Raw genomic sequence first — 23,526 nt, 5'->3', positions numbered from 1 at the left:
AAAACTTCTTATTGAAAAAAAGTAATTTTAAGCCAGCATTTGCCAAGGTTATGAATCTTTTTGGGCTTATAACATTGTTATACAACATTATATTTATTAAAAAGTTTATACATACAACTACAGTTGAATACAGAATTATTAAAACCCCTTTGAAATTTTCCTTTTTAATTATTTCCCAAATGATGTTTAACAGAGCAAGGAAATTTTCACAGTATGTCTGATAATATTTTTTCTTCTGGAGAAAGTCTTATTTGTTTCATTTTGGCTGGAGTAAAAACAGCTAATTTTTTTTAAACCAATTTAAGGTCAATATTATTAAGCTATATATTGTTTTCGATAGTCTACAGAACAAACCATCGTTATACAATAACCTGCCTAATTACCTTAACCTGCCTAGTTAACCTAATTAACCAAGTTAAGCCTTTAAATGTCACTTTAAGCTGTATAGAAGTGTCTTGAAAAATATATAGTCAAATATTATTTACTGTCGTCATGGCAAAGATAAAGAAATCTGTTATTAATATAAATATAAAATTAACTGATTGAATAAATCATGATATAAACCATTATCAGGATATGAGAGGACTTATTTAATTTTTGTCGTATCGCCCTGCCCTAATGTAAATGGGCTCATAGGCAGTGGATAATACAGTGCATTTTGGACCTAGTCTTAATATAAATGTCCCCTATTTTGATGCACACCCACCTTTCTACTTAAACACTGTCACAAAATTAATCATCCTTCATTTAACAACTCTCCTTTTCTTCTTCTTTTTTCTACCATCAGCATCTGAGCCCAATCTAAAGCTGCGGTCCAGGCTGAAGCAGAAGGTCAGCGAGCGCAGGAGCAGCCCTCTGCTAAGGAGGAAGGACGGACCCATCACCACTGCAAAGAAACGCTCTCTGGACATGGCAGGTGAGTGGATACGACTCCCATCAGTCACAGTTTATTCATTTCAAAGCAAAAAATAGAAGATTTAACTTTCCCCACTAGCAGATAATTTAGCTTGTTTTAAGGAAAAACTCTAAAACAATACTTGATCCAATAATTTGTAGATGTTTTTAGACAAAGCAATAAATACTGAATGCCATTAGACTATTCAAACAATCTTGTGAAAGTGTATTCATATGGCAAAATGTATTACAGAAGAAATAAAATATGGCAACCTCAGATTTTTCCAGTATTGTTCAGCCCTAACTTGAGTGTTAGAGCGAGACTCCAGCATCTGTTCCTTCTTGACTGGCACTCCATTAATCTAGACAATTTTCTCCCAGAGTCGGCATGCAGCAGTGCTCCTGGCTCTGGCCCGAGTTCACCCAACAACAGCTCAAACAACATTACCAATGAGAACGGCATCGCTGGATCAATCTCCAACAGCGCAGTGGAGGTACTGAGCTCTGCAGGATTTATTGTTAATGAATTGATGATCACTGTTGGTTAAGCTGCCTTTCCACTGCACACGACAAGTCATTCATTTCCAATGGAGAGTAGTCTGGGAGCTGCGTGGAATTCCGATCATCTCTGTATGCGTAAAATTCAGATCCAATTTGAGCTGCAGATCCGTTAAAATATTTGAACTTCTGAGACTCGACTGTATGCCATTGGTTGACTGGATGTGATGTATTCCAGTGTTGCCCAATCAGGTCCATGTGCGTAAGATAAGAATTATTGTTAGTTTTTTTTTTTGTTATAAAACAGTCTATATTAAAACATTTTTTATTCATAAATGAGTAATAAAAAATAGTAGTAATAAAAAAGTAGTTTAACGAAGAGAAGATTTTATCCACACATTTCTAAACAATAGTTTTAATAACTCATTTCTAATAACTGATTAATTTTATCTTTGCCATGTTGACAGTAAATAATATTTGACTAGATATTTTTCAAGACACTTCTATACAGCTTAAAGTGACATTTAAAGGCTTAACTAGGTTAATTAGGTTAACTAGGCAGGTTAGGGTACTTAGGCAAGTTATTATATAATGATGGTTTGTTCTCTAGACTAACAAAAAAAATATATAGCTTAAAGGGGCTAATAATTGTGACCTTAAAAGGGTTTAAAAAAAATTAAACTGCTTTTATTCTAGCCGAAATAAAAAATAAGACTTTTTTTCAGAAGAAAAAATATTATCAGACATACTGTGAAAATTTCCTTGCTCTGTTAAACATCATTTGGGAAATATATATAAAATAAATTAAATAAAAGGGGGGCTAATAATTCTGACTTCAACTGTATATACTTAAAGTTGTCTCCACATTCCCTCCAAAATGTTTAGCGGCCTGTGAATTTCTAGTGTTCATTTATTCAACTACGGTGAATGTACAGAGAATAAAGCTTTTGCCAGAATCAGCTTCTCTCCCATGGTGCACGACAAAACTGAAAATCCTGTGCAACTGTTTCAAGGGGGTGTATTTTAACAGTCATGTCAGAATGTTGTGTGCCGTGGAAAGGCGATTTTAGGATCATGCATTGTGAGATGAATTAAACGATTAGAATCATATTCCAGATTTTGCTAATTACTGGGCCTCCATTTATTTATTTATTTATTTATTTATTTATTTATTTATTTATTTATTTATTTATTTATTTATTTATTTATTTATTTATTCATTCATTTATTTATGTATTTGTTTGTTTGTTTTATGCTTATTTATTTATTATTTATTTGTTTGTTTATTATCATTCATTCATTCATTCATTGTCTTGTCGGCTTAGTCCCTTTATTATTCTAAGGTCGCCACAGCGGAATGAACCGCCAACTTATCCAGCAAGTTTTTACGCAGCGGTTGCCCTTCCAGCCATAACCCATCTCTGGGAAAACTTTAGTTTTAATCGAGCAATTAATTTTTTTAAAGCTACTTAATTAAACAAAAAAGTAACTGGTGTTACATTTTCAAAAAATAACTCAAATATTATTACCAATTTATTATTTTTTTTAAGTATTGCATAACTTTACTCATTACTTAATAAAAATTATTATTATTACGTAACTCGAGTTTTTTCATTATACGTTACCTCCAACACTGGTCCTAATATAATAATAATAATAATAATAATAATAATAATAATAATAATAATAATAATAATAATAATAATAATAATAATAAAAATAATACAAATATTGTTATTATTTTTAGTAGTAGTAGTATCATTGTTATTATTATTATTAAAATTATTATTATTGTTATTATTACTATTATTATTATTATTATTATTATTATTGTTCCTATTATTATTATTTCTTATATGTCTGTGGATTTGCTCTTTAGTGTTTTGCTTTCAGCAGTGACATTTTCAGTGAACTAAACTAAACAACAGATTGAACTGAAGCAGTTTTAATTTACTAGAACTTCATATTAAGCTGCTTTTGACTGTAAAAGTCATATAGTATATAGTTTATAGTCAAATAATTTAGTGCATTGTAAAAAGCACTACAGAAATCAACATGAATTGAATTAAGCATACCAAAGAAAGCCATTTAGCAGTAGTAAAATACCTGAAAACATCCACTTTAATGGCTCTCCTGTGTTTCTAAATTAACCTCTAAATATCTTCATCTTCAGGACACATTTTGTCAGTTTTCTTGGAGGTTGCACTTGTCATGTTGCTTTTGGAAAAAAAGTTCAATGTTTTTTTTTTTTCCTGGCCAATTCCATGCATGTTTTTCAGACGTGGACAGTCTGCTTCTGTAGACGTGTCCCACAGGGGTCCGGACAGCAACCAGACAGAGCTGTTTGTTTTTATCGCTGGGGTTTATTTATCTGTGCATATGTTTGTGTGTATGTGTGTGTGTCGTTCCAGCCATCGTTGGCACACAGACTCACGGGCAGAGAGGGTCCTGTTAGCCAGCTGTCTCTGTACACATCGCCCTCCCTTCCAAACATCACCCTGGGTCTGCCAGCCACCGGCCCCTCCAGCGTGAGTCTATCCTTCCTTCCTTCTCTCTCTCTCTCTCTCTCTCTCTCTCTCTCTCTCTCTCTCTCTCTCTCTCTCTCTCTCTCTCTCTCTCTCTTTCTCTCTCTCTCTCTGTTTTTCTCTCTGGACCGTCAGGGTGCCACATATGGCTTTTCAGCACCAGTGCCGTTTTAGAAAGAGTCTTTTGAGAAACAATGGCTGACCAGAGCTCATTGACGCAGGCAGAAAGAATGATGAATGAAAGGGGAGGGATTAAAAAAATGAGGAACACTTCAGTTCAAGTTACAATTCACACCATTTACTCTGGTGGTTAATTTTTCTGGTTTTTATTTTTTTATTTTAACTACTTGTTTAAAATGAGCCGAGTTGTTTGGATCAATTTAATTGTTTTATGTTACATCCACTTAAATTTATAAAAATGATTAAGTTAGTTTTGTTGATTTGGTTTGGGACAAGTGTACACTGTAAAAAAATGCAGGGTTCCAAACAATTCCATTATCTTGTCTAAAATAATTAGGTTGTCCCAAAAATTATGAATCATGCTATTTTAATTCATTTTAAAGAAGTATTTAAATAAACAGTAAAAGTTTTTTTTTTTTTTTTTAAGATTTTACCTATTTATTAGCACTTATGAAGTATTATCTTATTCTACATCCTTAATCCAATGCAATACAAAAACTAAACTACTACCTTAACTATTAATATGCAGCAAATGAACAGTTAACAAAGCTAAAAGTCTTAGGGGCTAATCACACTGAACACGCTTTTACATTCCAAAACACAAGGCGCACCACACTGCCTTTTTTGTTGACAAAAAAAGAAAAGCGTGGTGTGCCTTTTATGTGCTATAAGGTGCTCCTTTCACACAGTGATACTGGTAAATATATGGAAAATTTACGGAATGACTTTACCGGTAGATTTAAAAAAGTGCTGTTCACAGAGGCGAAGACGTTACAGAATTTTTCCAGAAAAGAGCATTCCCACATCCATTCCAAAATAGCGGTAAATTCTGACATCATTAACCAGAAATGAGCTCTAAATGGCTGCGCTTGTATTTGTAAACATTTGACTACATTACAAACCCTGTGGATGATCAATATTGTGAACAACTTCGATGAAAACATATGGAGGAACACTTTCACATGTCAAGATGTACATGATATGTGTGTGTGCTGGCGCTCACGGGCTGTTTCACAGGCACACGCAAAACTTGAAGGTAAACAACGGCTTATCATCTTAGCGATAATTATTTACACAGTTGGCATTAAGATGAACATATAAACGTGATCTGACTAATTTCTAGCAGCTAAATGTGTCTGGGAAAATATTTAAAGGCTTTTATTCTCATAAAATGCAATGGCGTGAATGCCTCTGACTGGTCTGATTGGCTAAAGCAGACGTCTCACATCAGCACGTTCTAGACGTGCACGCGCTCTTTCCGGCAATCTTCCTTCTGCGTTCACACAGCGCAGCATTCCGGCAAATTACCGGTAATGTTACAACTACTCTCTCAGGAAAATAGCCAGAACGAATTTACCGGTATTTTCATAAAGGACCTGTTCACACACACACACACCTTTCCAGAAAATTGCCGGTAATTTACCGGAAAGGTCTGTATGTGTGAAAGTGGCTAATGACTGAATTAGCTGTGTATTGTGTGTGATTGTTGCTGTTGATATTGCTATAAAGTTAATATTTAATAATAATATGATATTTAAGATTTGCATAGTTATACAGCTCCAGATTACTCAAAAGAGCAATCGCTAGTGTCTCCTCCATCTTTAAAAGCCCCTTAGTCATTTTGACAACACAAACACTGCTGTGACCTCAATAGAAACTCCGCCTCTGCTTTAATTTGATTGGAGAATGAAAAAGAAACGACTGACGCTTTTTCCGCTCAGAGTTGACTTTTTTCAACTGCGAGCGCTTTTGACAAGTTTTGCTGCTACACAACTGAAAATATGCTGAATATAATACAGTTTTTCGTTCAGAATTGTTGTATTATAAAGTTACTGTACTATAAAGTTTTCTAACTGGCAAATGACATGATCTAGTGGGTCACGTTTGTGACTTTAGGAGGCGTGGCTTTGGATGGCAGGGGAGCGGGACTGTGCTTCAAAGATATTATGTTAACGGATAGCATTTAGGCAGATCACCTACTGCACCTTTATTGGTTCGTTAATAGCATGAAGTGTATTAAAATATATACTGTGAGGCCAGCAGGGGGTGCCCAACCTGCGGTCTGTGTGGGTCCTAATGCCCCAGTATAGTGACGGGGACGCTATACTGCTCAGTGAGCGCCGTCATTCGGATGAGATGTTAAACCGAGGTCCCGACTCTCTGTGGTCGTTAAAAAATCCCAGGATGTCCTTCGAAAAAGAGTAAGGGTTTAACCCCGGCATCCTGGCCAAATCTGCCCACTGGCCTCTGTTCGTCATGGCCTCCTAACCATCCGCATATTTCAATTGGCTTCATCTCTGTCTCCTCTCCATCGATCAGCTGGTGTGTGGTGTCCGGTCTGGCGTAAAATGGCTGCTGTTGCGTCATACAGGTGGATGCTGCACACTGGTGGTGGATGAGGAGATCCCCCCCCCCATTGTGTAAAGCGCTTTGAGGACCCAGAAAAGCGCTATTTAAATGTAGGGAATTATTATTATTAAAATGTGACCAAAATAATGTTTTTTTTTGTTTTTGTGTGCTGTAGCATATGATGAGTGTAATGTATTAACTTATGTATAAAAAAATATTAAATTAGAATGCATTTTTAGGTTAAAAGTTTTAGCATTAGCAGTTTACTATGAATTTTTTTTGTTAAATTTTTTATTTTTATGATTTCACAATATCTCATAACCGACCATAGCAAATATTTTAGGCATACACTTCTGCACTTGCTGTACATTGTTGCTATTTTATAGAAAATAAATGTGCACATTTGTTATCTTTATTTATAGATATTGTGATTTGCCTTGGATTCATGTTTTGCATTCTGTTCACGTTTATGTAATTTTGAAACGTGTTTTTATTGTCACAGAATTGCTGGTGCATCATTTTCTTGGACAAAATAAAGATTAGCCTGTGATTCCCGCTGCAGGATTCTTTCAGCTTACAGTCTCATTCTTTCTGTTCACACACACACACAGGTGGCATCGGGCCAGCAGGATGGTGACAGGATGGCAGTGCCAGGCTTACAGCCAGGAATCCCCATAACCACTCCGTTCATGCCAGGAGCCCACCTGCCGTCATACCTGGCCGCCTCCAGCTTGGAGCGGGAAAGCGGCTCGGCTCACAACACTCTCCTCCAGCATATGGTGCTTCTGGAGCAGTCGGCCGCTCAGAACTCCCTGGTCGCAGGTCAGTCGCTGGCATAACAAATAATAATAATAACCATCAATAACGAATCTTTAAAAATAGATTTATTTTGGTAAATTTGATATCAAATTATTATTTGGGTCATCCTGTGAACGTTGATACCAAACACTGTGCCATGTTTTGGCAAACTTCCTGTTCGCCATATTGATTTTGTTCAAAAACCTTCTTTTGCGAACTCTTCCTCGACTGTTGATTCAATTGTTAGCAAGTTTGACTCTGATCATCTTTAGACCATGCTGACCAAGTGTTATGGAAATTATATCGATCAGCAAAACGGTTGTCGTTTACGGCATCAACAAATGTGCTAGCACGATGTCAAAGGGCATCTGAGGCTGAGACTTTGAAAGGCTTTAACATACTAACATTGATATTTAGGTCTGTCATTAGCAACTCACAATAACCCCAGCACATGAATTTGGTAACAGCGCCACCTAGTGGTCACGAGTTATAAACAGTTTACTAATTGTCAATAATGAATTAAAAATGTGCTATTAATTTTAGACCGGCAGCTAGCTCTCTGCAACTCTCACATGGTCGCCCACTGAAGCTAAGCAGGGCTGCGCCCGGTCAGTACCTGGATGGGAGACCACTTGGGAAAGCTGGGTTGCTGCCGGAAGTGGTGTTAGTGAGGCCAGCAGGGGGCGCCCAACCTGCGGTCTGTGTGGGTCCTAATGCCCCAGTATAGTGACGGGGACTCTATACTGCTCAGTGAGCGCCGTCTTTCGGATGAGACGTTAAACCGAGGTCCCGACTCTCTGTGGTCGTTAAAAATCCCAGGATGTCCTTCGAAAAAGAGTAGGGGTTTAACCCCAGCATCCTGGCCAAATCTGCACACTGGCCTCTGTCCATCATGGCCTCCTAACCCTCCCCATATCATGATTGGCATATCATCACTCTGTCTCCTCTCCACCAATCAGCTGGTGTGTGGTGTGCGGTCTGGCGCAAAATGGCTGCGGTCGCGTCATCCAGGTCGATGCTGCACACTGGTGGTGGATGAGGAGATTCCCCCCCATTGTGTAAAGCGCTTTGAGTGCCCAGAAAAGCGCTATATAAATGTAACGAATTATTATTATTATTATTATAGACTGTATATGTTTATTGGGGTAAAACTTATTTTTAACGTTTTCCTTGGGTCATGCTGAGGACATTGATACTAAATATGCCATATTTGGCTATATACGTCCTGTCCGACATATTGATTTTGTTCAAACATTTTTTTGCAAACTCCTCCTAGACTGTTTGCCAGTATATCACCAAATTTGACTCGGATCATTGTTAGTCCATATTGACCAAGTGTTCAATAGGTGAAACTGTTCTTGTTTACGGCACCAACAGATGTGTTCAAAAGTGCTCATTCTTCCTCTGGACTGCTTTGCTATTAGGCTATGTTAGGTTAGGTGCTTGGCCCCATAACTGCTGCTTGCAGCTATATTAATAATTGATGTTGTATGCTTTCTGTGGGGTCTTAAACTATTTTATATTAAAAAAAATAATTTAACCTTTAAAAAGTCACTGAAATTCCCTGAAATAGGTCGTGTTGTTTCAATTAATTTAAAATAAGTTCTTTGAACAAGCAGCAAAAGTCATTTTTTGAGTGTATCATTACCTATTTATTAGCACTTATAAAGTATTGTCTTATTTTATACACATAATTCTACCCAATGCCTAAACCCAACTACTACCTCACTAACAATAACAAAAATTTATTATAAATTATTGATATTACAAGGTGCATGTGGGGTCTTAAAAAGTCTTAAAATACCTTAAATTCAGAAGTCGCCACAGCAAAATAATAAGAAGAAGAAGGAGAAAAAGAAGAAGAAGAAGAATTCCTTACATTTATATAGCGCTTTTCTGGACACTCAAAGTGCTTTGCATGGATAACACGATAGCAGCCATATTGCGCCAGACCCCACAATCACACACCAGCTGATTGGTGGAGTGGAGACAGAGTTATGAAGCCAATTATAATATGGGGATGGTTAGGAGGCCATGATGGACAGAGGCCAGTGGGCATTGTTTAACCTCTCATCAGAAATATGGCGCTTACTGAGCAGTATACTGGGGTGTTAGGATTCACACAAACCACAGGTTGAGCGCCCCCTGCTGGCCTCACTAATATCACTTCCATCATCAACCTAGGTTTCCAATGTGGTCTCCCGTCCAGGTATTGACGGGGTGAGAATTTGCGAATGAATGAACGTTACCAAGTGCAATGCTGCAACGTTACACACTATCACTATCATTTCTCTAACACAAAAGACATTGACCAGTTATGGGGCAGTTGTGTACTGTAACATAGTGAACATACTGAACTTACAAAGCAGTGCACACGGAAAGATTCCAGGAGTTTTCAGAGAGACAGAACAATACGGTAGAAGGGTGGGAGATGGGTATTAAATACGGGAGACTCCCGGGAAAAACAGAAGCGTTGGCAGGTCTGATTAATAGTATTATCAAGTTTTTATGATGGTTTGTTTACTGAAAAATATTTTTTTAAATGTTGTTGATCAACTTAAAATTTTGATCTAAAAATGTAGCTCTTACTACAACTTGAATGCCACTTTTAATTTAATTATTTTATTTGAAGAATAAAAACAAATATGTCAGAAACCTCACTAAAATTTTAATAAAAAGAATTTCAGCGTGAGCAAATCAATTCCCATTACTTTATTTTTCATAATTTCATTTTAGTTATTTTTTTTCTTTTTTTAAAACATCCTTCAAGTTATTATTATGCTGCAACCCAGTACTGGGAAACACCCATACACTCTCATTCACACACACTCATACACTACGGCCAATTTACCTATAGCGCATGCCTTTGGACTGTGAGGGAAACCGGTGCATCCTGAGGAATACCACGCCAACACGAGGAGAAAATGCAAACTCCACAAAGAAATGCCAACTGGCCCAGTGGAGACTTGAACCAGTGACCTTCTTGCTGTGAGGTGACAGTGCTAACCACTAAGCACCGGTGCCGCCAACCTGTTCTCATTTTAGATTTATTTAATTCAAATGAATAAGTAGTCGGTTCATTCCACTGTGGCGACCCCTGAAGAGACTAAGACAAAAAAAAATGAATGCATGAATATTAATAAATAATGAACCACCTATGTGCATCATATTGATTAAATTTGTTCTTGCATGGTTTGTTTATCCTCCTAATGCACCCATATTTCTCATATTTGTCACATCATTTCCCATTAAAATCTCTGAATTGTCATCCCTCTGAACAGACAGGGGCCCCGGGGCCTCGCAGGATCATAATCTCCCTGCAGACCTCATACATTTACTGGTTGTAATTAGCGTAGCATACAGTATGTTACGCAGCGCCCTTTATAAATTGGTTTCAATTTCTCGTAATACGCACTAAGGAAGGCTCATTTTAATCAAATTAGTCATAGGCGGGTGTTAATTAGCCTCCTGATGTGCCAGGAAGGGCTTCAGGAGAGACGTGTGAGAGACTGGCAGAAAGAAGAGGTCAATAATACTGATCTGAGATGCCTCGCTGGCGCAGTCACCCCTGAATAATAATTTGTGCCATCAAAAAAAAAAAAGCATCACCCTTTTCTCCGCCTCCTGTTGTCAACTAGCGAATCCAGCGCACAGAAAGTGTGAAGAGAGGAGGAGAGCATGTGGAGAGGAGTTTTATGATAATGCAGCTATTGTTGTGTTGATTATCAAACATTCAGTGTTGTAATGGCAGAGATGGAGATTGGGACATTTTATAATAATCTCATACTGGACTGTTTGGTGTTTTGTGATGTCACTCTTTATGCTCAGTTGACATGCAGAGATTTTTTATAATTAAGAGATGGTTAAGGATTGTATTTTATATAAATGTTGTGTTTATCTATACACGTATATTATACTGTGGATAAATGGATGGATGGATAAACCGCCAACTTATCCAGCACATTTTTACGCAGCGGGTGCCCTTCCAGCCGAAATAAATGGATGGATGGATGGATGGATGGATGCAGGGATACATTCATTCATTTACTTTCTTGTCGGCTTAGTCCCTTTATTAAACCAGGGTCGCCACAGCGGATGAGTGGATGGATATATAGATCGATATATGGTTGGATGGATGGATGGATGGATGGATGAATGGATGGATGGATTTATAGATCGATATATAAATTGATATATAGATGGATGGATGGATGGATGGATGGATGGATGGATGTATATATGGATGGATGGAGAGATAGATATATAGATCGATATATAGATTGATGAGTGGATGGATATATAGATCGATATATGGTTGGATGGATGGATGGATGGATGGATGGATGGATGGATTTATAGATCGATATATAAATGGATATATAGATGGATGGATGGATGGATGTATATATGGATGGATGGATAGATAGATATATAGATCGATATATAGATTGATGAGTGGATGGATATATAGATCGATATACGGTTGGATGGATGGATGGATGGATTTATATATCGATATATAAATTGATAGATGGATGGATAGATAGATAGATAGATAGATAGATAGATAGATAGATAGATAGATAGATAGATAGATAGATAGATAGATAGATAGATAGATAGATAGATAGATGGATGGATAGATGTATGTATATATATATATATATATATATATATATATATATATATATATATATATATATATATATATATATATATATATATATGGATGGATGGATGGATGGATGGATGGATGGATGGATGGATGGGTGGATGGATGGATTGATTTATAGATCGATATATAAATCAATATATAGATGGATGGATGATATACAGATAGATAGATAGATAGATAGATAGATAGATAGATAGATAGATAGATAGATAGATAGATAGATAGATAGATAGATAGATAGATAGATAAATGGATATATAGATGGATGGATGGATGGATGGATGGATTTTTGTTGCATTAACTATTTTATAGTATAGTGTATAAAACTTAAGTGATGTAATGTTTTTGTTGCATGTTAAGTATAAAATGGCTTTATTTTTAAGAAAAAAGATGTACAGGTCTCAGTTCTCTTCTATTCAGTTTCACTGCTTTATATTTCAAAAGGCAACTTGTCAGTTCTCTCAGCAATGTGCATTAGATGTTTCATAAGCGATCCCAATCCTTCAGCCTGCCGTGTAAAGCTGAGACAGCAGTGCGTTTAATCTCGGCCCGTGTATTGAGGAAACTGAGCCCCTGGAGAGCAGCAGCAGGCGAGGTGTTAATTAGTTCAGAGCCGAGTGCTAACTAGAATCTGCTGTGTAACCCAAAGCCCGTGTGTTTTTTTTTTTTTTTACCTCAGGTCTGTCAGGTGTTCCCCTGCAGTCTCATTCCATCCACAAGCTCCGGCAGCATCGGCCTCTCGGACGCACCCAGTCGGCGCCGCTGCCCCAGAACTCCCAGGCTCTGCAGCAGCTGGTGGTTCAGCAGCAGCACCAGCAGTTCCTGGAGAAACACAAGCAGCAGTTCCAGCAGCAGCAGCTCCACATCAGCAAGGTAAAGCAGCTCCTCTGTGGCTCTCTCTGTCTCTGCAGGATGCCCATATATGGGCAGAATGGAAGCCTACTTCCTGTGTGTCTGTGTTTGTGTGACTGCAGACTGAATACACACGTTCTGATGGTTATTTAATTTATATATAGCCAAAATTCTCCTGTAAAAGTTTAATTCTATTCAAATAATTCTTTAGTGTTGCTTAAGGAAGGGATTTTTAAACATAATATTTTACTAACTAATTTCTAATAACTAATTTATATTGTCTTTCCATGATGACAGCATTTAATATTTTCCTACTTACTTTGCAAGGTACTAGTTTTCAACTTAGTGTGCAAATTATGGGGTTAACTAGGCAAGTTAGGGTAATTAGGATACTAGTATAATCCTAATTTAAAGGATATAGCAGTGGTTTGTGCTGTAGACAATTAAATAAGTATATTTTTAAGGGGGCAAATGATATTCAGTTTAAAAATTGTAAAAATATGAAATAAACTTATTTTATTCCAACAAAACTAAATAAAATAAGACTGTGAAAATGCCATTGGTCTGTTAAACATCACTTGTGTAACATTAAAAAAAATAAAGTCTAATCATTTGTCTAAAATTTGTCTAAAAAAACTACTCTACCTGAGAAAAGTGTTGTTGTCAATCCCAGTTGTAAGTGCAACAAATAATAACTTGATTTCTAGTTGATCATTTGGAAAAGTGGCAGAAGGTGGATTTTTCTGATGAATCATCTGTTGAACTGCATTCCAGTCATCAGAAATACTGCAGAAGACCTACTGGAACCTCCATGAACCCAAGATTTCCATAGAAATCAGTCAAGTTTGGTGAAGGAAAAAGCATGGTTTGGGCTTTACATTCAGTATGGGGGCATACAAGAGATCTGCAGAGTGGATAGCAACATCAACAGCCTGAGGTATCAAGACATGTATGCTGCCCATTACATTACAAACCACAGGAGAGGACAAATTCTTCAGCAGGATTGCACTTCTTCTTATATTTCAGTCTCCACATCAAAGTTCCTGAAAACAAAGAAGGTCAAGGAACTCCAGCATTGGCCAGCCCAATCACCAGAATGAACATTATTGAGCATGTCAAGGGTAAGATGAAGGAGGAGGCATTGAAGATGAATCCAAAGAATCTTGATGAACTCTGGGAGTCCTGCAAGAACGCTTTCTTTATCATTCCAGATGACTTTATTAATAAGTTATTTGAGTCATTGCAGAAATGTATGGATGCAGTCCTCCAAGCTCATGGGAGTCACACACAATATACATTTTTGTTCACTGCACCATGACTTTATATTCTATATTGTACATTATTTCTGTTATAAATGAAAATACTTTTGTCTAAGCAAAGTCAGACCTTACTTTCCTAATTAAATTTTTAGAAATCAAGGTATGACCATATTTTATTTGGGTAAATATCTGTAATCTAGAGACCTTTGTCTTTCATATAAGCCACTGCTGATACAAAATGATCAACTAGAAGTCAAGTTATTATTAGTTGTTCCATAGTAATTATTTTCCCTACCATGGGAGTCAACAGCGACCAGCATTCTTCAAAATATACACTTTTGTGTTCAACAGAAGAAAGGAGCTCATAAAGGTTAAAAACCACATGAGGGAGAATAAATGTTTTTGGTTATTTATAATATATAAATCTTTTTCAGGTGAACTATCCCTTTAATTTAGAAACAATTTGCAAATACATAAACTTGCGTTTATAATCAATATTTCCAACTGGATTTGAACTTCAGAAGTCATCTCAGAGCTGCTTGATTTATTCCATAAACTTTCAAAAAACATGCTTGCAGTGTTGCTGGTTTCTGTGATCCATTACTTCTATAGTAATTTGTTTCTTCTATCATAGGAATCAACAGCGATGAGCATTCTTCAAAATATTGTCTTTTGTGTTCAACAGAAGAAAGAAACTCATAAATGTTTAAAAACACATGAGGGAGAATGAGTGATTACTAATAAATTAATTTTTTATGCGTGAATATCCCTTTAATTCATAAACTAACCGTAATCTTGCATTTTTAATCATCATTTCCAACTTTTTGCTCTAAGATGAACTTCAGAAGTCCTCGCAGAGCTGCTTGATTTGTTTTATGATCTCTATGAGGAAAATGTTGCAGTGTTGCAATATTGCTGGAATCCATTCACTTCCATAGTAATTTATTTTTACTCTACCATGGGAGTGGACATTCTTCAAAATATCTTCTTTTGTGTTTAACAGAAGATAGAAACTCATAAAGGTTTTAAACTCCATAAGGGAGAATAAATGATGTAGGTTATATTAAATATTTTTCTTTGGTGAACTATCCCTTTAATTCATACAATTATTTGAATACATAACCTTGCATTTCCAACGTTTTTGCTCCAGGATGAACTTTCATAAACTTTCATTAAAAAAGTGAAAATGCTTGCAGTGTCCCATGACCGAACGGTTTGATTGAGTGATGGCTCATTCATTATCCTGCTGTGTTTTTTGGGATTGTTGCTCTTCCTCCACCCGCATTACAAATGTGCATTATAGATTAGTTATGGGCTTAATCTGTCCCGGCACACAAACATGTCCAAGTGAGATCACTGGGTGTGGATCACCTTCAGGGACAAACTCAGCAGATGCCAGAGGAATTGAATGCTTCTCGAGCGTTTATACAGTTTTAGATAAGACTTGGTTATGTTTTAAGAGTTTGCTGGGAGATGCAAAAAAAAAAAAAAAAAAAGCAGATGTTGTGAATCTGCGCATGAGGCTTTCTGAAAATAGGTCAAGTGCATGACATCTGTGGACTTTGTTTTGGGATATATGCGGTATGATTAAGAGGGATACATATTGGTTCAAGAAGGAAAAGGGGCTTTCGTGCCATCAAAGCAATACAAATGCAAAAATACTTTATTATGATAATGATGATGATGATGATGATGATTATTATTATCATTATTATTATTATTATTATTATTATTTATAGTATTATTATTATTATTATTATTATTGTTATTATTGTTATTATGAATATTATTATTATTATTATTTATTGTATTATTATTATTACTATTATTATTATTATTGTATTATTATTATTATTATTATTATTGTTATTATTATAATTATTATTATTATTATTATTATTATTATTTATTGTATTATTATTTTTATTATTACTATTATTATTATTATTATTATTATTATTTTTATTTATTGTATTATTATTATTATTATTATTATTATTATTATTGTCATCATTATTATTATTATTATTATTATTATTTACTTTTTTCATACATTTAAGGGTGTAATTCAACACTACATTGGTCAAGACTGTCGTGGATTACCATTTTAATTTCTTTTCTGCTCATAATGTAGAATTTAGGACTAACTTTGTGGAGCTCTTGGCAGATTTAAATGACTTATTTAATACTCATGATCCAAGCCACACCTGCCATATTTTGTGTTCTGAGACACTGACGCTGACAGAAAACACTGTAACCATTGACTTCCATAGTAGGAAAAACAAATACTGTCAATGGTTACAGGTCTCAAGTACCAATAATATTTAATATGATTATTATTTTTTTAGAGCAGGTTTGGAAGTGTTTATATAAATTAATCAGCAAATGTCAATATCAGAGCTGCCCCTTGGACCATCTTTGCACCTTTGTTTACCAATGGAACAACATGAGGCTGGGTAAAGGATGACACATTTTCATGTAAATGTGTTTTCATTGTTATATAGCGTATAATATACAGTAACTCACAAGTACTATTTAAATTAATAATTACAATTTATTTACATTCTTACTGGCAACCCAAATTAACAGCAAGGCTAAATTTACAATCACAATGAAAGTGAATAATTACAATTTATTCTAAAATTTACTGCAACTTGCTGGCAATTTTTGTTGCCAGGGAGACTGTAAATTTACAAGCACAATGTAACTTAACAATTAAATGTACTGTTAAAATTTACAGTAACTTTTTACAGCGATTTTAGTTAATTTGCGAGCACAATGTAAATTAACAATTAAAATTTAATCTAAAATTTACAATAACTTATTGCCAATTTTGGTTTATTAATTTATGAGCACAATGTAATTAAATAATTACAATTCACTGTAAAATTTACAGTAACTTACTGGCGACTTTGGTTGTCAATCAGACTTTAACTTTACAAGCACAATGTAAATGAACAATTAAATATACTGTAAAATTTAGAGTAACTTACTGGCGATTTTGGTTTATTAATTCATGAGCACAATGTAAATTAATAATTACAATTTACTGTAAAATTTACAATAACTTATTGGCGATTTTGGTTTATTAATTTACAAGCATAATGTAAATTAATAAGTAAAATGTACGGTACAATTTACAGTAATGTACTCGCAATTTCACTTTTAATAACAAGCACACTGTAAATTAGCATACTGTAAATTTTACTGTAAATTACTGGCTATTTGATTTGCCAGTAACTCTCAATTTACAAGTTCAATGTAAATAAATTTTTACAATTTACTCTAAAATTTACAGTAACTTACTGGAAATGTTGTTTGCCAGTAAGACTGTACGTTTACAAGCACAATGTAAATTAATAATTACAGTTTACTGTAAAATGTACAGTAATTTAATTGCAATTTTAGTTGCCAGTGTAATTGTAAATTTACAGGCACAATGCAAATTAACAATTGCAGTTTACTGTAAAATGTACAGGAACTTAATGGCATTTTTTGGTTGCCAGTAAGACTGTAAATGTACAAGCACAATTTAAAGTAACAATTAAAATTTACTGTAACATTTACAATAACCTGCAATTTTGGTTTTGATTTATTAATTTACAAGCACACTTTAAATTAATAATTACAATTAACTGTAACATTTACAGTAACATACTGGCACAAAATTAATAATTACAATGGTAATGTAAAAAGTACAGCACAATTGTAGATATTTATTTAGAGTTTGTTTGTAAATGTACTTGTAATGTCTTACTGTCAACCAAAATTGCCAGCAGTTTACTGTAGTTTTTTTATTTATTTTTATTTTTTACAGTGTGCACATTTCCTTTTACCTGCTAAAATTTACAGTAACTTTCTGGTTATTTTGGTTGCCAGTCAGACTGTAACTTTACAAGCACAACGTAAATGAATCACTGCAATTTACCATAAAATTTACAGTAACTCAACGGCAAATTTGGTTACATCAAGCATTTATGCACATCTTCAAAATGTTCATTAAAGATAGGTGGAAAAAATGTCAAGTGTAATTCACCTGGTATAAACATGCGTGCGGTATGTTCGCTAAGCTGCAGGGAGAGATTGAGAGATGGCGAGTACGTGGAGAAAAACAAAGAGCAGAATATGAAAAAAAAGAGAGAAAAGAAAAGCTTGTTTGGAATGAGCAGGGATGAGGCAATTGCTGAGCGCTCTGACGTCAATTATGTTCCCTCGGCACAGTGCCAGGGGGCTGTGTTTATAACAGACTCCAGTATGTGTGTGTGTGCGTGCGTGCGTGGGGAGGGGCTAGAGATTTCATTGCCACAGTGATAGGGTTAGACAGCTGTCACAGCGAGAACTTAAGCCGAAAGGACAGTTTCCTTTGTTCCTGTTGTTCCAGGAATATTATTTAAAGAGGTCCTGTGTTATGCCTGTTATACTTAAAGCTTTCTTTCGTGCGCATTTTATTCAGTTTGAGCTTAAAAAAAGATGCAAAGTTGCAAAGCACAGAGTCACTCCAGAGACAGTTGTTGGGTATGTCTGTACACTGTGTTTTGGAACTCCCTCAAACACCACGACTGTAGTTTTCTTCTGGGAACAAAGACGTCACAGAATCTGGATTGTAAATAATTTTCACCCGAGGGAGCAGAGCCTGTTTGAGTTGTGCTGCTATTGTGTTAATGTAAAAGAGATGCAGTTTTACAGATCCAGGATTACTGTGGTGTACATGTACAAACATAACCCACATGGGGGAAAAAACATAGTAGTTTACTTTAAATTTTGTAGTGTTTTTGAATCATATTGTAAAGTGTATTCTTGTGTAAAGTATTACAGTGCTGTTAGTTGCCACAGAGTCTACAGAGTTTCATCTATCAAAGTTTAAAGAGATGTATGCAATTAAAAAGGAGTTTTGAATAGTACATAAATGTTGGTGGTTCCCAAACACATACCCAGAGACCCTCAGCACCCTCAGTTTTCTGTTCTTCATTAAAAACAAGATCTCAAACGTGTGTCTCAGGCAAATGAAGCTATTACTTTAATTAAATTAATTAATCAATGAATTAATTGATTAATTAATTTATTTTTTATTTATGTATTAGTTGTTTGTTTGTTTATTGTTTGTTTGTTTATTGTTTATTTATTATTATTTTTATTTGTTTGTTTATTTTTTGTTTGTTTATTATTTATTTATTTTTATTAGTTTATTTATTTGTTGTTTGTTTGTCTATTGTTTGCTTGTTTATTGTTTGTCATTTATTTATGTATGTATTTATTTATTTTTATGTGCTTATTTATTTATTTGTTGTTTGTTTGTTTATTATTTATTTATTATTATTTGTTTATTAATTTTTTCTTTAATTGTTTATTATTTATTTATTTTTATTTGTTTATTTATTTTTATTTGTTTGTTTATTTTTTGTTTGTTTGTTTATTGTTTGTTTGTTTATTGTTTATAGTTTATTTTTATTTTATTTATTTATTGGTTTGTTGTTTGTTTATTGTTTGTTTGTTTATTGTTTATAATGTATTTATTTATTTATTTTTTTTTATTTATTTATTAAGAGCAATAATATTCCATGTTGATGGTTTGGCTTGAGTTTAAAGTTATTATATTATTTTATTCATTCATTCATTCATTCATTTATTCTCTTTTCGGATTAGTCACTGTATTATTCTGGGGTTGTCACAGCGGAATGAACCGCCAACTTATCCAGCATATGTTTTACACATCGGATGCCCTTCCAGTCACAACCCAACACTAGGAAATAGATTACTGAGCACTTTTTGTTTGATTTTGGATTTTTATTCAAAATAATTTTATATCATATTTTATATATAGTATGTAAAGGAGGATGTAGTTGTATAATGTTGGTTATATTTTATTTTTTGATTATTTATTATTAAAGTAAATTAGAGAAATTATATTTCACGTTGATGGTTTGGCTTATGCTTTTAAATAAAGTGGTTGGCGTCACTAAAGCTATTAACAAAAACTAGTATTGTTTAATTTAATAAAAGAGTTTATAATATATTGTTATATACAGTATAACATTGTTGTTCTAAATTAAATCAGTGATATTGCACAAAAATGTCAAAACATCAGATTGTTTAGAACTATTATATTTAATATATTATTTTTTATTATTTTAATACAATATTTGAAGTATTTTCCCAGTGTTAGGTTGCAGCTGAAAGGGCATCTGCTGCGTAAAAACATTAGCTGGATAAGTTGGCGGTTCATTCTGCTGCACCGAGCCCCGATGAGTAAATGGACTAAGCCGAAAAGAAAATGAATGAATGAATGAATTATGTATTTAAAGGAGGATGTAGTTATATAATGTTGGTTATATCTTATTTGTATTTATTTATTATTACAGTGAATAATAGAAATTATATTTCACATTGATGGTTTGGTTAAATAAAGTAGTGTCACAAAAGCTATTAACAAAACTGGTTATTGTTTATTCTGATGACTCAGTAAATAATGCATTGTCATAAATAGTAATTCTATAACATAGAATTCTATAACATATAACATAAAAAGTTATTCTAAATCGAATCAACAGCATTGCAAACAAAATGTCAATACAAATAAATATATAAATATTAGTCTTAAATATAATATTTTAAATAATAAAATTCATTCATATAATGTTTTAAATGTATTATAGACCAGGGGTGACCAAACTGTTTTGTATAAAGGCCCAAAAACCAAATAACATTGAGAGCCGTGGGCCAAAGATAAACATACCAAATTATTTTACATTAAAGTTGTCATGTCTAATTTCCTAATTTATTTGACTCTATTTCCAAATAATATATAACATCTCTTTGAATAATTTTAACTAATTCAGTATAACTTTTTTTAATTATAACCTAATGCAATAAAAACATATCCCACTTATGACACAGTGGAGTTCAATGCTGAAGACACTAGTCAAGCAGAAGCTGCATTGTCTTGATTCCCTCACCAAAGTCTCTGCATTGTCCTCTATCAGTCAGGTGATCGTATGTACATTATAAACTAAACTACAGCATTTAAATTGAAACTTTTAATTTCAGTTAGCTTTTTTTGTGGCTTAACAATGAAACAAACAAATAAAATGTTACATTACATTTGAAATGACAATCTCTAAACCTTCCCCATCATTGTCTCTCTCTTCTCAGATGGGATGACAAGTCAAATCAAAGGTTACCATGGGCCAACTTTGGCCTGTGGGCCCTTGTTTAAGCATCTCTGTTATGAGTACATGATTAGATTAGATTAGATTCAACTTTATTGTCATTACATTTGTACAAGTACAATGCAACGAAATGCAGTCGAATAGAATGGTCGAGGAATAAAATAATTGAAATGAACAGAATGTAATAGAAACAAATGAATAAATGTTTGCATAATCTATGATTAAATGAAAGTATTTCGAGAGTTCACACTTAGATACTGTTTAACAACTTGTTAGCAAGTTAGCTGGTTTGGCATGCTGTCCTGGGAGAGAACCCTGAGCTCGGAGATAGTTGAGCCCAGGGCTCCCGCCAGGTCCATAGAGCATGTGAGGGGAGTACGAGATCAGGTGGTTCTCGAGAGCTCCCCTCGGCAAAAGAGGAAAGGAGGAGAAGGGGTGGATGGGGGGGTTTCTTCGGGAAAACGAAGATAAGGGAGTAGATCTTAGCTAGGTTACTTATAGTGAGTTTGGATGAATCTGATTGGCTAGCTAATGAGTGTAGATGAGTGGCCAGCTACAGTCAATCATATCACATGCTCCTCTCGAAATTAGTTTGTGAAACTTCATTAAGCTTCCTTCCAGAAAGAAAAATACCACCCACACATTTTGCATGGTTGTAATAAAACAGCATAATGATAATGTTAACTTTGTTGAATTTCGTTGTACCATGTAAACCATGGTACAAACACTCCACTGAAATGATACATGTTCTACTACAGAAATAAACTTGTTGAAATAAACTGATGGTGAGTTTGTCATGTGTTTCTCTGTCAGATGATGGTGAAACCGAGCGAGCCGAACCGACAGCACGAGAGCCACCCGGAGGAGACAGAAGAGGAGCTGAGGGAGCACCAGGGGCTGGGAGACCCCGCAGACCCTCTTCCTCACGGGGTCACCATTAAACAAGAGCCTCCAGATGAGCAGGACGAAGACTTTCAGCAGAGAGAGAGACAAGCGGAGGAGGAGCTGCTCTTCAGACAGGTGAAACTCTATTTGCATTACACACACACAAGCACACACCAGTCAAATAACCAGTGAAGTGTGTTTCTCTCAATGGGACTAATTGAAAACCGACTAAACCAGTGAACACTAGAAGGGGGCAGCAACAGGCTATTGTAATCAACTGCAATGTGTCACTCTAACCAAAACCATTGGTTCTAACACAGAGGTAACAGAGGTAGAGACATGCATAATATATGTTTAGATTTATTATGCAATTTTATGAATGCCTTAATCTTTAAACCAATGGTGTATGTATATGTATTTATACAACAGTTCTGTCTGGTTCTCGAATCTGATTGGCTGATAGCCGTGATATATTTAAGTAATATCAGCACCCATACAGCCTCTTTACCCTTTGTGTATTACTCCACCCACATACAGCCAGCAAAAAGCAGACATATACAGATCTAAAGTTTAAAAGATGCTTGCTCAGCTGTTTAACTGTCAGCTCATGATTTGAATCCAACGCGGAAGAAAGTAGTTCCTCATACAAAAGGGTTTTTGAGACTCTCCATGTTTGATTTTGTTTTTATATTCACAATTATGCCGTCAAACTGTTGTATACAGTAAATGCAATATCACACTTGTAGCAGTGTGATATGGCTGTATATCGGCACTGGTTGGGGCACTAAGGCACTTGGCCTGTGGCCTCGTGCCAACGCACGCCTCCCACCAGTGCCGATATACAGCCATATCGCACTGCTACAAGTGTGATATTGCCCATGTATGTATATTTATTTATTTATTTATTTATACATTTTAAACAGGAAAAGATTAAAAGATAATCGGGCCTGACTCAGCATGAATGCTGTTTTTCAGCAGGTTCCTGCTCTGCAGAACATAAAAACAGACAGACATCTCATCCATCAACACAGTACTGTACAAACAATCACCAAACACATAAAATAAAGAAAAGCAGGCTACTATCTCAGTGGCTACAGTGATAGTTGACCATCAGATGACAAGCATGTGATTTTTAAAAAGTCTCAGTGTTGGTATTGTTTTTAGATGTTGTGGGATCTCTTTCCAAGCTTTTGTGAAAACATAAAAGAAAGATCTCTGTCCATAACAGGTTTTAAAAGCCGGTACTGGCAAACATCCATTTGTTACAGATCTGGTGGAACGATCAGTCCTTGTGTTGAGTTTTAGTACCAAAGCACAAAGGGTAGGCAGATCTCTGATCTGATATATATTATATATGTATATATTATATATTTATATAATCTATATATATATATATATATATATATATATATATATATATATATATATATATATATATATATATA

At 34.8% G+C, this 23,526-nt stretch overlaps 1 protein-coding gene across 3 annotated transcripts in view; it reads left to right on the top strand.

Annotated features, from left to right (window-relative positions):
* Nucleotides 1-23,526, top strand: part of hdac4 (histone deacetylase 4) — a 399,927-nt gene that overhangs the window by 282,808 nt on the left and 93,593 nt on the right. For all 3 annotated transcript variants that reach the window (XR_012385010.1, XM_005172529.6, NM_001039358.2), the window contains 6 exon segments: nucleotides 788-916; nucleotides 1,276-1,388; nucleotides 3,804-3,920; nucleotides 7,058-7,268; nucleotides 12,599-12,792; nucleotides 22,010-22,216. Coding sequence is in view for 2 of the 3 variants with exons in the window: in XM_005172529.6 (XP_005172586.1) it covers nucleotides 788-916; nucleotides 1,276-1,388; nucleotides 3,804-3,920; nucleotides 7,058-7,268; nucleotides 12,599-12,792; nucleotides 22,010-22,216 (971 nt within the window). In the remaining variant the exon portion in view is untranslated.

This window comes from Danio rerio, chromosome 9 (genome assembly GCF_049306965.1).
Source record: "Danio rerio strain Tuebingen ecotype United States chromosome 9, GRCz12tu, whole genome shotgun sequence".
NCBI classification, from domain to species: Eukaryota; Metazoa; Chordata; class Actinopteri; order Cypriniformes; family Danionidae; genus Danio; species Danio rerio.
The sequence above is the reverse complement of the archived record's forward strand: the minus strand, read 5'-3'. Positions and strand labels throughout refer to the sequence as shown.